This window comes from Oryza brachyantha, chromosome 2 (genome assembly GCF_000231095.2).
Source record: "Oryza brachyantha chromosome 2, ObraRS2, whole genome shotgun sequence".
In the NCBI taxonomy this organism is placed as follows: domain Eukaryota; kingdom Viridiplantae; phylum Streptophyta; class Magnoliopsida; order Poales; family Poaceae; genus Oryza; species Oryza brachyantha.
This window is the reverse complement of record NC_023164.2, coordinates 26,382,066-26,397,543: the sequence shown is the minus strand read 5'-3', so window position 1 is coordinate 26,397,543 and position 15,478 is coordinate 26,382,066. Positions and strand designations below refer to the sequence as shown.

General features: G+C 41.6%; 2 protein-coding genes across 2 annotated transcripts; both read left to right on the top strand.

Annotated features, from left to right (window-relative positions):
- The first annotated feature begins 4,225 nt into the window (after positions 1-4,225).
- LOC102713992 (kinesin-like protein KIN-10A) lies at positions 4,226-8,382 on the top strand. The gene is made up of 6 exons (XM_006649090.3): positions 4,226-4,939; positions 5,519-5,674; positions 5,767-5,874; positions 6,014-6,124; positions 6,219-7,691; positions 7,890-8,382. Exons 1-6 carry the CDS (start codon positions 4,262-4,264, stop codon positions 8,145-8,147), a joined length of 2,784 nt encoding a protein of 927 aa, XP_006649153.3. The 5' UTR covers positions 4,226-4,261; the 3' UTR covers positions 8,148-8,382.
- A 1,110-nt stretch (positions 8,383-9,492) lies between these two features.
- On the top strand, positions 9,493-13,210 carry LOC102710667 (ABC transporter I family member 19-like). The gene is made up of 6 exons (XM_006648021.2): positions 9,493-9,752; positions 10,757-10,917; positions 11,623-11,674; positions 11,994-12,130; positions 12,478-12,564; positions 12,644-13,210. Exons 1-6 carry the CDS (start codon positions 9,581-9,583, stop codon positions 12,929-12,931), a joined length of 897 nt encoding a protein of 298 aa, XP_006648084.1. The 5' UTR covers positions 9,493-9,580; the 3' UTR covers positions 12,932-13,210.
- The last annotated feature ends 2,268 nt before the right edge of the window (positions 13,211-15,478 follow it).

Below are 15,478 nucleotides of genomic sequence, written 5' to 3'. Positions count from 1 at the left end.
GCATAACAACATCCCACTTGTGTTGATTAATGCCACCAATGGATAATAACATTGTGCCCCTGTCGTTGCATCACTTAAAGGCTTTGCTGAACAACCCTGACGACAACGTCTTTTTGGCCATTGGGCTCTGCGTTGTATAACCTAAAATTTAGATTTTTAATTTTAAATTTAGAGCTGATTTTGATTTTTTTACTGAAGTTTGTTTTATAGATTTATTTTTTTATCATTATAAACATATACATAAAAGTTTTATTTATAAATTATTTTTCGTTTGCAGATGTATTGTTTGTATTTTCTTTTAATATGCCAAAAGATAAGCCTGTCTATATGCACGTACACTGCCGACCAAAGCACACGTACGGCGTAGTAATATCTTCAGGAACAATTTGTGACGATTTCCTCGTCATGGAGAAACGAAGAGAAGAGAGGAAGCAACCTGGCTAATTTAATCGTCGCAATTAGCAGTGATTAATCTGTAGAGAGTCCATGCGATGCAAGCTAATCACCAACGAGAGAGGGCCGCCCTGCCGTGACCAAAACGGTGTAAAAGTCGTTGGTTGTTTGGTGCCGTGTTGACGCAGACAAGATTACGCGGTCGTTGGTTGCTGCTGCTACTTGATTGACAAATAGTGGTAAAACTGCACGGTCGTGTCAACTGATCAACCAGGCAAACCCAAATCCAATCGCCGCTGGTCACCGAAACCCCATATTTTGCGCTTAGTGCTTCGAACCATATTTTAATTTTGCTTATACCTATGTGTCAAAATTTAACTTTTTAACCCTAATTTTAAAGTTAATTTATAGTTTTTTATCAAAGTTTATTTTCTTTATTGACTTTTAGATCGTTAAGAATACATGTATATAAATTTTATTTATAAATTATTTTTATTTATAAATATGTCGTTTGGCATCTTTCACTAAAAACCCAAACAATCAAGTTAAAATTTGAATTTAGGGTTGATTTAAATTTTTTATCATAGTTTATTTTTCAGTCAATAATTTTAGATCATAACAACATGTATATATGTATTTTTTACTCATAGATTATTTTTACCTATTAATAAGTTATTTTGCTTACAGTTAATTTCAGCGAGGCAATATCTTTTCCAGACGAGTAGGAAATCGTTTGGTTGGTGAGAGGCGAGCAGCGAACCGCTGCTGTGCACAGCGCCCTCTGTACCTGCAGATTTACACTAGATCGGATGCTTCTGTCTCTGACAAATCTCGATAGTAGACAAGCAGGTCCATACTCCATACTGATCTTGATCTCGTGCTTGCAGCTTGCAGCGCACAGCTGTGAAAACATGGCACCATTAGCTAGCTCAAATCTTGTATGTTACTGTCCCTGGTTAATTAGTTTACTGTGGCAAACCCAGCTCATCCATGGATCTGCTATAATTCTGCATCAAAGAGCGATTTTTGCTGATCTGAAATCTGAACTTTTCTAGATTGAGCAGGAGCTGAACAAAATTCAGCAAGTATAGTGACTTATCTCTGAAAAAAGATTCATATACACACTGCAAGAGCATCATATATAGACAAACATATGGAGAAACAAATTAATCTCATTGGGCAACAGTTGATGGGATCCATCTGTCGATCGAGCGTTTGATAGTATCCTATACAGTGCACGCACAGAAGCACTCTTGTTTGCTGCCCGGCTTTCCTGAGATTTCAGAATGGGCAAAGTAGCAGCAAGATGCTACTCGTAGCGGCCACTGGCATATAAATAAGATCGGTGACAGACTGACAGCGTGTGTGTGAGCTCTCATCATCTCATGGACCCCAAGAACATGCATGGCGAATTGGCCATTGGTCCCCAAGGTTAGCAGCAAGCTGCAGCCTCTCTCATCTCATCTCAGCTTAGCTCATGTGATCCTGCCTTCCCAAAGCGAGACCTCTCCCTCATCCCTCCATGATAAGCATGCACGCAATTGAGCTTAATTATTTCCTGCAGTGCATGCTTACTAGCTAGAGCAAAGGATCAGGACAGCAAATAGTAACTGTGAGCGACCAAATTAAAGCAGCTGAGCTCGACGGGCTGATCTCATATCCATTGTTTAGCTAGCTCCATGGGCATGGACCTGTACTAAACAAATGGTGATGAGGTGTAGCTGCCTGACCTAGTTTAGTGATAATTTAGCAAGCTTTCTAGACCCTGTTCGAGTAGCTTAAAATTATGAAAAAAAAGGCCGGTACAAATTTAGAACTGTGAGATTTTCTAAGCTTTTAAGTTCATTTTCTAGATTCTACGCGTACAATTTATTAAAATTTAAACGAAAATTTAAACTATCTACAAGGTCTACAATTTATTAGAATTAGAATTTAAACGAAAATTTAAACTATCTACAAGGTCTACAAATTATGAGAGAAGTCGAAGTTGGCGTAGTCTCTCTCTGCCTGGAAAGTTTGATGCCTGTCAGTTTTGTTAGTGGCTTATCGTGTGATGTGATGATAATTAGGATTAATAAAGTTACGTAGCTTTTGACGCCGAATGGTAGCCTACGTGCATCAGGATTGTGGACAGCACTAGAGAGCAGCCGCCACTGGCTTTGCTAACTGCATTATTTTTCCAAAGTTTCAGACGTCATTGGATGCTTCGTCAGCAGGAGCATTTGGCAATTTGGGCCTCGAGATCTAAGCGAATATCCCGAGAAAAAAAAAAGGAATATGATAATGTTCACTCGTATTGGGCCAGCCCATGAGTACGGCCGGTGCGTTTCCCCATCTCATGGGCCACTTGTGGGCCCAAGTCGTAAAGATGGTTGAGTACAAAGTACCAAATTTAAAGGTACACGACCAACCACATAAGACTAATAATTAAGGTATTGTTTAGTCCCAAAAATTTTTCGTCAAAAATATCACATCAAATCTTTAGATATCTAAATAGAACATTAAATATAGATAAAAAAATTAATTACACAGTTATAGAATAAATCGTGAGACGAATCCTTTGAGCCTAATTAAGCCGTCATTACCCATAAGTGCTACATGAACCTACCTGTGCTAATGATGGCTTAATTAGACTTAAAAGATTCGTCTCATGATTTATTCCATAAATGTGCAACTAGTTTTTTATTTCATCTATGTTTAATGCTCTATGTAGATATCTAAAGATTTGATGTGATGTTTATGGCAAAAAAATTTTGGGATCTAAACAAGGTCTAAGAGCAATTTTTGAAAGTATCATGAAGTACTAAAATTTTAATGTAAAATTTTGGTATCTCTTGGTACCTAGGTACCTAGAAGGTACCAAGTTACTAAATTTAACTCTCAGTACCTACTTAAGAACCATAAAATTGCTTAATAATTAAATAGTAGAACAAAATATAAAAGATACTATTTGATAAAACTCAACTCCACTCTAGTATAATTTTTATCTCACGGTTCGCATAAATCATATTTATTTTTGGACTGCGCCACTGGTTAAATGTCCAGGGTTAAGACAAAACAATTACTAATTCATATAACTTGAACGATTATAAAAACGTGTTTGGCAGAGTTATAACTCTTAAATTCTACTCTCTCTGTTCCAGACATGGTAAGTTTTTAGGTTATTTAGCAAATTTCAATACTGGATTAAAATATGTGCTTTCAGTTACTTCAGTGATCTTTTCCTTTAAAAAAAAACTTTGAATGGTTTAGATTACATTTGCAAGTTTTTGATTGGTTGGGAAATCGCTAACGTGATGAGAGTAATCGAAATCAGTGTATCAATGTTTATAGTATGCTACAAAATTTAAATTAAACCAATACTTGTATTTTAGAACGGAAAGAATAAATATGAGTTTAGTTATGGAGCTAAATTTTCCGTATCAATCTAACCCTTCCACCTCATTTTTTGATAGACCTGGACTATTTGATTAAACTATAGATCTATAAAAATATTAACCGGTGAGACGGAGCCCTTCCAAATAAACCATAATACATCCCATTCAAAACAAATTCATGTTCGTACCGAACGTGTTACCTTCCAAATACTTCCCCAAAATTCAAAATTTGGTGCACGGTTCCTCCCGTTTTGCACCGACCCAAACCAAAATCTCGTGATCTCGGGGGCGGCGGTACACGAGCGAGCACCGCCGCGCTCTCCCTCTCCCTCCCCTCCAGCTTCAAAACAAGCACACTTACCGTTGCGTCGCCAACGGCTACTTCCCTTTCAAATCCATCTCCCCTTCCCAACCCTCTCCTCCCTCCACCTCACAACTCTCTCGATCTCTCTCTCGCATCAAACCCTAACCCTGAGCTCCAGCTGCCACCGATGGCGCCGCCGCCCACGCCCTCTCCGCGGCCGGGGCCGCCGCCCACGCCGCAGGCGGGGATGGCGACCCCGCTCAGGACGCCCGCCTCGAAGCACCGCCTCCACTTCCCGGCCACGACGCCGAGGAACGGTAACGGCGGAGGCGGAGGCGGCGCCGCGGCCACGGAGCACCCGGTGGAGGTGATCGGCCGCATCCGGAACCTCGCCGCGGGGGCGGGCGGCGCGTCGGCGCTGGAGATCGCCGGCGGGGGCACCGCCGTGCGCGTCCGCGGGGACGCCGGCGGGTGCCGCGACTTCACCCTCGACGGCGTGTCGGTCTCCGAGGAGGAGGACCTGGAGGGGTTCTACCGCCGGTTCGTGCGCTCGCGGATCGAGGGGGTGCGTGTGGGCGCCAAGTGCACCGTCATGGTGTACGGCCCCACCGGCTCCGGGAAGAGTCACACCATGTTCGGCTGCGCCAAGCAGCCCGGGATCGTGTACCGGGCGCTCAGGGACATACTAGAGGGAGGAAGAGGAGGAGGTAACTCGAGTGGGGGTGAAAACGATGGCCGCGGCGAGGACGATGCCGGGTTCGGGATGGGGCTGTTCGTGCAGGTTGCTGTACTTGAGATATACAACGAGGAGATCTACGATTTGCTAGTTGGGAGCGGAGCGAATGCAAAAGGAAACGCCCCCAAGGTGATACACCGAAACTATTTTTCACATGCTTGCCTTTGTTAACTGTTAGTAATGCAGCTGGCCAGTTGCAATTTGCAAAATGTGTTCTTATGTGAGGATGCCTACGACTTGGGAGATGTGATTAATTAAGATATCTGGGTGTTAAAACTTGAAAGTTAAAAACCAGTGTGTGCTTTGTAGTGAATCAGGCTTTTCCAGTTATGAATCTAACATTTCTTAAGAGTGGATAATTACTGTGAGCTGAAATAAGTTGTTTTTTGTACTACAATTGAAGTACCTTTAGGGGTAGACAAATAGTATCATAGGAAACCCATGGCTTGCTAGTAATGCTGTTGCAATTTGCAAAATTGTTCTTAGATGCTTAGGTCTTGGGAAATGTGATTAGTTAAGAACTTAAGCTACGTAGGTGTCGGAAGTTGAAAACTGGTTGGTGATTTTTATTTAGTGTCCTCACTGTCCTCTGAAGTTCTAGCATGAATTTTCAGAACTTAAGATGGACAGTTTTAACTATCAACAATCTGTAATATGTTGTCATACAACTATTCCGTTGAAGTTTCTCAACATTAACTCTATATACAGGCGAGGCTAGAAGTAATGGGGAAGAAAGCCAAGAATGCAACTTACCTATCTGGAAATGAAGCAGGGAAGATATCAAAAGAAGTTGCCAAAGTGGAGAAGCGGCGCATTGTCAAGAGCACACTTTGTAATGAGAGGAGTTCACGAAGCCACTGCATGGTTGGTTGCATACTTGCATTGAGCTGTTAGCTCCTGAATTCTTCATATTAAAAAGGAATTCGCTGTTAATAAGCTTGGATTTACTTCTCTAGATAATCTTGGACGTTCCATCGGTGGGGGGCAGGCTCATGCTTGTAGATATGGCTGGTTCTGAGAACATAGAAGCAGCAGGTCAAACTGGATTTGAAGCCAAAATGCAGGTATGTGATGCTTGTATAGCTGTACTTTCAGCAGGAACAAGTACTTTGCGAAATATCATGTTTTTTTTCTACAACTTATGGTGGGTGTGTGGGAACAGAAGTTCGTAATTTTATTTACATGATCATTACTGTTCCACAGACCGCGAAGATTAACCAAGGGAACACAGCTTTAAAACGAGTGGTTGAGTGTATTGCTAATGGTGATTCGCATGTTCCATTTCGAGACAGCAAGCTCACAATGCTATTACAGGTACAAAACTCTGAAAATTCACATTTCTTCATACAAAATTATGCTGTAAAAATAAAGCTACTAACACAGTCTATGATCTTCCATGAATTTTCAGGATTCATTTGAGGACGACAAATCAAAAATCCTGATGATTCTCTGTGCAAGTCCTGACCCAAAGGAATTGCACAAGACAGTTTCTACATTGGAGTATGGTGCTAAGGCGAAGTGCATTATCCGAGCTGCCCACGCTGCAACACCAAGGGACAAAATGAGCTCTGAAGAGTCATCAACAATGCTGAATTCAAGAATTGTTGCAATGAACCAGTTCATCTACAATCTCCAGAAGGAGAATAAGCTAAGGGAGAAAGAGCGCAATGAGGCCCAGAGTGTGCTAAGGAAAAAGGAAGAGGAGCTTGCGCAGCTCAGGGCAAAGCTCAAGCTCATTGAAGGTCAGGGTGCAGCTGCGAAGGAGGAGGAGATCAACTCAAAGGTTATGGAGAAGACCCAGACATTGAGGACTGAGCTAATGAAGATGGAAGAGAAAATGCTTAGGCAGCAGCAAGAACTCTTTGCTTTGCAACAACGTCTGAAGGAGGCTGAGCGTGAAAAGCCTGTGCAGCAGGATATCATCGGAGGTAGACTGTTGGCACGTTTATCAGAGATGTCTGTAAGGGCGGATCAGTCCATGTCAATGGACATGTCCATTGATTTTGATGCGGGAGATCAGCCAGCTGTGCAAGACGTGAACGTGATCAAGGAGGATACTCACCAGCAGGGCCAGATGTGGAACCAGACAAACTCTGCAGGCTCTTGCACCAGCGCTGTGGAGCAAGAAGATGTTGTAAGACTGTCCGGGTACCCAGAAAAGGTGGCCCTGAGCACTGTATTTGAGGAGGGAGATGAAGAAGAAGAAGACAAGGACAGTGGCGTTGAAGAAGAAGTGTGCAAGGAGGTTGTCGAAGAGAGCTATGTAATGCAACAACCGCTTGCAGAGCCTGAAGACCCTGCCACAAGGAACAACCGGATTCAGAACATTTTCAGGCTTTGCGGGAACCACCGAGAGATTGCCAAGCACTCGAGTGTCCAGTCACCGGCAAAGCAGGCGTTCAGGGATGAGCACAGTGAGCCTGCAAAGCAAGTATTCGGTGATGAAAACATGCAGCCTGCAAAGCAAATATTCGGAGATGAGAACGTGAAGCCTGCAAAGCAAGTGTTTGGAGATGAGAACAAGGACCCGTCAGCATGGGGAGCAATGGAACCCCCGATGTGCGACGTCAGAGTGACCGACAGCCCAGTATCCTCGCAGCTTTCACCCATCGTCTGCCAAGTCGTGGACGAGGCCAAGCTGCTACCAGTCTCGGAGCAGCAGACGAAAGCTCCCCATGATGAGAGGGAGAACAACAGAGCTTCCGGACAGGAGCAAGAGGGCTTGCTTGATGTCTACATCAAATGGGAGTCTGGTCATCTGATAAAAGGCCTGAAATTGCTGAGCACCTCGTGCCTCTCTGACCTCAGGAAGCTCCTGGAGGCTCACTTCGAAGAAGCAGGCAGCAAGCAGAAGCACCAGTTCACCTTCCTCCTCCTCGGGGTACGTCACTTAGCTCCTCCTCTACCATTGCCATGCTTTCAGTTTCATCCAAGTGTTCTCTGCTACCTGTTTCTCCTCGCAATGTCATTCATCCATCACCATATCTTGCATTGGAGGATCGAAACCTGTCGAGCAATCCACTGTCTGTGATTACAAAATAAGGAGAAAAATGTGTGGGGATCTCTGATTTTGGTGCAGGATCCTTGCGGCGCGCCGGTGTCCAAAGAGAAGGAGGCAGGGGTGCCGATAGGCAAGCTGCCCAACTTCAACAACCAGCCCAACTGCTTCCTGGCCTGCTTGCGCGCCGTCAAGAAGCCGGCGGCGGCGGAGCAGCTGCCGTTCAGCCCACTGGAGAGCAAGCTCAATTCGGCATTGAACGACGTGCACCGCGCCGCCCTCTCGCCGAAGGTCGCTCCCCAGATGAGCCCTAACTACATCCGCGAGCTCAGAGCTTGAGCTTGAGCTCTTCCAGCAGAAGAAAGAATGGAAGTAGATTCTTTTCGTTGGTTGTCACCGGCGGCATTTCACGGTGACAACGATGTATCATCATCATCATCTATTTTTATGATCTATGTCTTTTTATTTTCTGTAAATTTGCTTAGCTAGTCTGGTTCTGCAAACCTCAACTCTGTAACCATGTTACACGAGTGAATGTGGCTTAAAAAGACATTGTGGTCATGCGTCTGTGGCCAACAAGGTGAATATGAATATGATTCTATTCGTTTAACATCTGCTGTGTTGTCCTTGTTCAACTTCATACTGCTTACCAGATATCAACTAGTAGCATTTGAATTCATCTCACACAGGAAAAAACTTGCTATGTCTGTCTAAAATATAAACATTTATAGATTATTTACAATGATGCCCATAAATGAAGAATGAACGAGGGCGATAGTTTAGGTGGAAAAAATGAAAATAATTTTAAATGAGAAGTGACGGGTGGAAATATAAATAATACTAAAAATATTTATATTTTGGAACAAAATTGAAATACTAGAAATGCCATATTTAAATTTGAGAAAATCTAAAAAATGTCATTGACAAACATCAAGTCTAAGAAATGTCATTGACGAACACGAGTTATAAGAAATACCATTGTATAAACAAATTTGTCTGAGAAATATCATTATCGTTATGTTTCCATCCATTTTTTTGTTGTTAAATACATTGTTTATACTATAGGACTTAACGGAAAAGGTTGACGGAACCTTAACGTCGATGATATTTCTTAGACAAATTCGTTTGTATGATGCACTTCGTAGAACTCACACTCATCGATATTATTTTTTAGAATTAAGTGTTTGTTAATGTCATTTGTTAGATTTTCTATTTGAATTTATATTCAATAGAAGCTATGTGCTCGTCACACTGCTGGTGTGTTGTTCTCAATCTTTTCCTAACTTTTTCATAGGCTTTTGTATGTATACTTTATGCCTGCTTTCAAGACTGTTAAACGGTATGACTATTGCAAAATGTTTCTACAGAAGTTTATCATTTGATATTGATGAGACAGATTTCTCATCATTCATACCATAAAATAGCTATCACAAAATAATAAAAAAAATCATCATCTTCGGGTGCTAGAAATTCAAAGATACAGCTGCAGATAGCCGGAAAAGAAAATCAAAATCGAAACATTTCGTGCAGCTGCTCGTCAATCTCAGGCCCATAATAAACCAGAAGTGTGTTTGTGAATAAATGGGCCTGAAATGGCGGAGGCCCAGCAGTTGCGTTTGGTGGGTGTGGGTCGCGTGAAATGGAGTACAAGTGCACGGAAAGGTGACGCGGCGGACATAGAGCCAGGAATCCCACTTCGCACCAACTACTAATAAGCGAGACGAAGAGGCAGGGGTTTGCTCGGATCAGCCACCGGCGGCGAGGCGGCGGAGATGGCCGGCGGCGGCGGAGGAGGAGGAGGAGGAGACGAAGGGTGGAAGAGGAGCGGCATCGAGGTGAGCGCCCTGCAGTTCGGTTACGACGGGCAGCCGCCGCTCTTCGCGCGCTTCGATCTCCGCGTCGCCCCCGGCTCGCGCTGCCTCCTCATGGGCGCGAACGGATCAGGTATTTGTCCCCCGCCTAACCCTGACCCCCCTTCCCCTAGGCCCGCGATTCGTATGTGGTTTCGTCGGTTTCTACAATTCCATTATTCGGGCGAGCTGTTTTGATGGAGTCGCGTGATTTGGTGGTTTTGACCACGAAATGCGAACTGAGGAGAAATGGGCAAATGAGCAATTTACATAGCAAAGGGTGACTTAATAATTAGTAGGGCCTGTTCTCTGAAGGTGTAGTTTCGATTTGAATTAGATATGGGGCACGTTCACAACAGACTAATTAGCGCAAATGAGGAAAGCCATTAGCATATGATTAATTGAGTATTAGCTATGTATAAACTTGAAAGTGATTAATCTGGCTTACTAAACAAATTTGATATATATTTTTTATAAAAAACACATCGTTTAGCAGCTGGGAAGCGTGCACGCCGAAAAAGAGAGAAAAATAAGCTCAGATTGGAGGTTGCAAACGCACCCATAGAGTGGTTTTCCGTCCCTTCATTTGTATTCTCTCTGTTTCAGGTTATGAGTTGTTTTGTTTTTTTCCTAGATTCATGTGTGAACCAATGTATATGTTTTATATATATTTGTCCAGATTCATTAGTATTCATATGAATCTAGGGAGAACCAAAAAATTTTATAACCTAAAACAGAGATAATATTTTGAAGTAATCCATTCTAGTTTTACTCTAATAGTGTGCCCCACACATTGGATGACCCTGAAATGTGTGTTATTCATGGTGGTATCCTTTATGTTTTAGCGTTCTGCATAGCTGTCAATCTGTCATCATAATTGTGTGGCACCTTAAACTGCTTTGACAAATGTGAATAAGGGTGATATGAAATGTTTATCCATCTAAGTTTATCCATCTCGAATTAATCACAGCATAGCTATGTGCAGTGTGTTTTACTTGAGGATGTTATGTTGTTGTGTGATCTGTGTTTGTACATCATTTTTCTTTTTATAACAAGTTTTGTACACCAATTTATGTACCAACTCATGCCAAACCACAGGCAAGACCACTCTCTTGAAGATACTTGCGGGAAAACATATGGTTGGAGGAAGAGATGTTGTCCGTGTTCTTAACGGTTCTGCTTTTCATGACACACAGCTTGTGTGCAACGGTGACCTTTCCTACTTAGGTGGTTCATGGAGTCGAACTATTGGTTCAGCTGTAAGTTTTCCTTTTCCTGTTTACTTTATGAATGATGATTGGTTTTTATTTCCTACTGGTCAATTTTTGTACAAGTGGATATTTCCTGCTAATGTGCTTTTCTACGAATTCCATGGGTCAGTTTACTAAATCCCTTCCAAACACCAATCAAATCTCCATTCCTTGATGGGAATTGGATAAGACCATATATTTATAAAACATATAGCACCTATATAAACATACCCCTTACTACCTGAACTTCTTACCTTCAATTAGGACTAAAGGGCCATATCCTGTTTTTCACTAATGCTGGATGAATAAATATAGTAACTTTTGTTCATTCTGCTTCTGTTTCTTAGATTTTATGGGTCCAACTCTGAAATGCTTTATTTTGTACTACTCCCTCCGTTTCATAATATAAGACTTTCTAGTCTTGCCTAGATTTATATAGATGCTAATGAATCTAGACATATATACAAATTATATACATTCATCAATGGATGAATCTAGACAAGATTAGAAAGTCTTACAATATGAAACGGAGGTAGTAAAAAATAATTATCAGAAGATTCCTATCCTTAATTCATTTGTTGATATCTGGAGTTTGACAATAGTAAATGGCACGACAAATTGACAGCCATAGTCTAAACATTGGCAATTCATTCTTGCGCATGCTTGGTTCCTCAAAGCAATTTATATGCATCTTACGACATGTAACTTTTTCAGGGTGACGTTCCACTGCAAGGCGACTTCTCTGCCGAGCACATGATTTTTGGAGGTATTATATGCACTGATGCACAATAATTCTCATCATATCACATTCCCATTATTAGGTTCTTATGGGATTAATACAATCATGTGCCTCACATACTCATTTGTCCTTGAACTATTTAAAACCCGGGATGCTTCAAGCATTTCTTGCAGTTAACTTCTTACTTGCATGATGTTTTATTGGAATACACTCCTAGTTTTGTTATTAAGTTTTGTTGATATAGGCACTAAAACCGTCATTATGTTAGTAAAAATACTTTAGCAATTCATGTTGTTGCAGCACATGTAAGCTTGCCTTTTCTTTCTCTACCCTGAAATATGAGCAGTTGATGGGGTTGATCCTGTTAGGAGAGAGAAGCTTGTTGATCTACTAGATATTGATCTGCAATGGCGCATGCATAAAGTCTCAGATGGACAACGCCGCAGGGTACAAATTTGCATGGGTCTTCTTCATCCGTACAAGGTGATACTGTGTTCCTAGTTTTGTGTTATTTCTTTTATTTCATAGGTACAAATACAAGGAATAATAGTATCCGATACTATCTCATGAACATAATATTGTTGAGTATTATTAGTGCATTGTAGTCATCGCTGACCCAAATGGTCCCTGATGAGACAACAGTATTGCTCACCTAAAAAGGATTAGCATTGTTGCCTAGACTATTTTAAGAACTCATCCAATTCTTTATTTTAGATTAGAAGCTATAAGGCCCACCTTATATGGTTGGCAAGATGTATTTGCGTGGTTAATTTTGTGTTAGCGTAGTATGAAAGATTGCTATGAAATTAAGACACCTAAGTCCAATACAGGTACTCTTGCTTGATGAAATCACTGTTGATCTTGATGTTGTAACCAGAATGGATCTCCTTGACTTCTTTAAGGAAGAGTGTGAACAGGTAAAGGTTTCGTTCTTTCTAGTTAGTTTGTCTGTCATGCTTTTCTCATTCCGTAATATGGAGGGTTATGGTCTTGCAGAGAGAAGCAACCATTGTCTATGCCACTCATATATTTGATGGGCTGGAATCATGGGCTACTGACATTGCATACATCCAAGAAGGTGAATTGAGAAAATCAGCAAAATACTCCGACGTTGAAGAGTTAAAGGGTGCCAAAAACTTGCTGTCAGTGGTCGAGTCATGGCTGCGATCTGAGACAAAACTCCCTAAGAAAGAACATCCCCGTCCTGAGATCCAACCCAGACGTTCCTCTCCATTTGACGTTTCTCCATTCCGATCGTCACGCCACATGGCCTACTACCGTTGATGAATGTATCCACCTCTGCAGTTATTCCAGTGCCAATGAATCCAACTTTCTAAAATCTGTCCTTTTTCTGTTTCTCATCCCCTTATACCGCATTGTACCTAATGAATGAATAAAGTGAACTTACCTTGTGCTGAGTGCCCATCAAATTCATTGCTGTACTACTTTCCGATAACCTAATGCTACATGAATTCAGTCCCTGTCAGTCTTTAGAAAGGCTTGATGTACATTAAGAATTCCCCCAATTTATCACGAGAAAGTAACATGTACCTGTCTTCTCAAGTAACCACTTCACTGCTTGTATGAACATACTAAAATAGCTTAAAAGGCCTTCATGAGCTGGTCAGCTAAGGTAACCTTTTCTCCTTTGCTATTTGGTCAACTTTGCCTAACAGCTATTGCTCTAGTTGATGCTTTTCTTTGCCTGCATTGCATTATATTACATGTGCACTCATGTAAGGAAGCCACATGATAGGCAGCAACTTGGTGCCGCTACTCGTGGAGGATGACAGGACGCGTTATCTCTGGTTGTGACCCACTGCCCCGGTCTCTTGCTACTTGTCAGGTTCAGGTTTGCACATTTTATTTATTATCTAATCCGTAATCATTCGGACACCAGTTATGCTGCATTCTTTCAGAATATGAGGATGGAAGGTTTTTTAATAATTATGTAATAGTATAACTAATAGGGTTAACTATTATAAAGTTTAAAATCTACTTTAAAATTATAGGATGATGAATTTCTATATGTATTTATTTAAAAAACATATTGTTTAACCGTTCAAACAAATGAAAAAATCTAAGAAAAATCAGGCAAAAGCATGTGGCGTTAAAAGCCGAAAAAGGTATAAGAAAAATATGATTAAAAAAACGCAGCCTTACCATGTTCCAGATGATGATTTGGACACCAGTCAGTATGCAGGCATCATCTTTTGTCAACATGCTTATATTGCAAATCATGTCTGATCCCCGTATAACTAACTGATCAGCCATGCTGTCTACCATTGACTCATTAAAGCATCTGCTCATTTAAATTTAGTCATCTATATCTTCATTTGAATGATCATCTAAAACACTTTTATCTTTTATATCCCTTTATACTCTAGCAGATCATCTATATATGCCATCCTCTATATCTATTTGGAGGATTGGAGAGAGAACATCTAAATATAGAGTTTCTCTCTTCTAATATGGATTTTCTAATATGAATGACATCCAAAAATAAATGATAAGATAGATGATCTGCTGGAGCTCAACTTTTACTCTTTAGTTCTCTATTTTTTTAGGATAGAGGATGAGCTGAACAAGCTGTTGGGATGCTCTGTGATCATCACCGGGTTGGTAATGAAACCTATGCAGACAATTCCAGCATGCACCGTCGCTTTGAATAATCTATGAACCTGTACTGCAAGTACGTAAGCCCGTGTACAGGAACTACAGATTCTACTAGATGCATGCATTCCCCTCATTAGTGACTCTCAACAATCAATACGTGATGCTGTGTTCGAATGAAATCTATGAACCGTACGATGTTTAATATTTTGCATGGATTAGTGTTAAATGCAAGTTCAAAAGTTACCAGTTTTTTTTTCTTGATTTCTAGCATGGTAGATAGACCAGTTCAAACTTCAAAACCCCGGGTCGTCGGGCACGTTATTAACGGAAGAAGATTACAAAAGATGGATAGGTCATTCGTGCATCGAAAACTGAGGCCTGTTAATTAGGTCAAAGTCTTGGATTATTCCCGAGCCGAGCTTAGCTTCTTACTGTTAGAATCATATATTTAACATAAGTTATCTTATTTTACGTCTAATATTCTTTATTCCATATATATTTGGTTTTTATTCTTTACCCATCTTTTCGCTTTTACTTATACTTATATATCGGGTTGATTTTAATATTTTTTCACCGAAATTTATTTTAAAACCTTACTTCTAAATTGCTAGAAATGCATATATAAAATTTTTATTTTATTGTAGGTAATCTTTGAATGGTTGGGGGTGCGTGTGTATTACGAGCATTTGTGTTTGTTTATAGCGGTGTTTTTTTGGGATAATATGTTTATAACGTGTTTCAACCGAGCAAATCCGCGAATATTGAATTTGTCAAGAGTGTCACGAGGAAAATATGCTTGGAATCGAGGGCGTGACTTACGTCCGTCTCTGTAAAAAATATAAAAGGCGAGGGCGACGAGTTTGGCGTGGAAGGAAGGAATCAAGGAAGGAACCCCACCGTGAAAGGTGCCGCCGCTACGCTACGCGCCATCCCATGCAGCCGGATCGCCGCGCCCTTTTTTTTTCACCGTCCCGTCAGCGGTCAACGCTTCCTCAGCGCCGTCCATCCCCCGGACAAAGCCAACCCAGCGGACGGCCCAGATCATCCGTACACCCCCAGGCTCTCCGTGACACGTCGCTATCTCGGCCGTCGGATGGGGGCGGATCAACGGCCGATATGGGCCGTAGCAGTTATTACGCCTCGGCGCGGTGCCGGGGGGGGGGGGGATGGGGCCAAAACGTGTCGGCCGCTACCAACCGTGGGCGGGGCCCACCA

Excerpts from the sequence above, each read along its gene's own strand:
- LOC102713992 (XM_006649090.3), top strand. The coding sequence starts at position 4,262 with ATGGCGCCGCCGCCCACGCCCTCTCCGCGGCCGGGGCCGCCGCCCACG. Across the intron at positions 5,675-5,766 it reads GTTCACGAAGCCACTGCATG|ATAATCTTGGACGTTCCATC; the intron begins GTTGGTTGCATA and ends TTACTTCTCTAG. Across the intron at positions 5,875-6,013 it reads GATTTGAAGCCAAAATGCAG|ACCGCGAAGATTAACCAAGG; the intron begins GTATGTGATGCT and ends ACTGTTCCACAG.
- LOC102710667 (XM_006648021.2), top strand. The coding sequence starts at position 9,581 with ATGGCCGGCGGCGGCGGAGGAGGAGGAGGAGGAGACGAAGGGTGGAAG. Across the intron at positions 10,918-11,622 it reads GTCGAACTATTGGTTCAGCT|GGTGACGTTCCACTGCAAGG; the intron begins GTAAGTTTTCCT and ends TAACTTTTTCAG. Across the intron at positions 12,565-12,643 it reads TTAAGGAAGAGTGTGAACAG|AGAGAAGCAACCATTGTCTA; the intron begins GTAAAGGTTTCG and ends ATGGTCTTGCAG.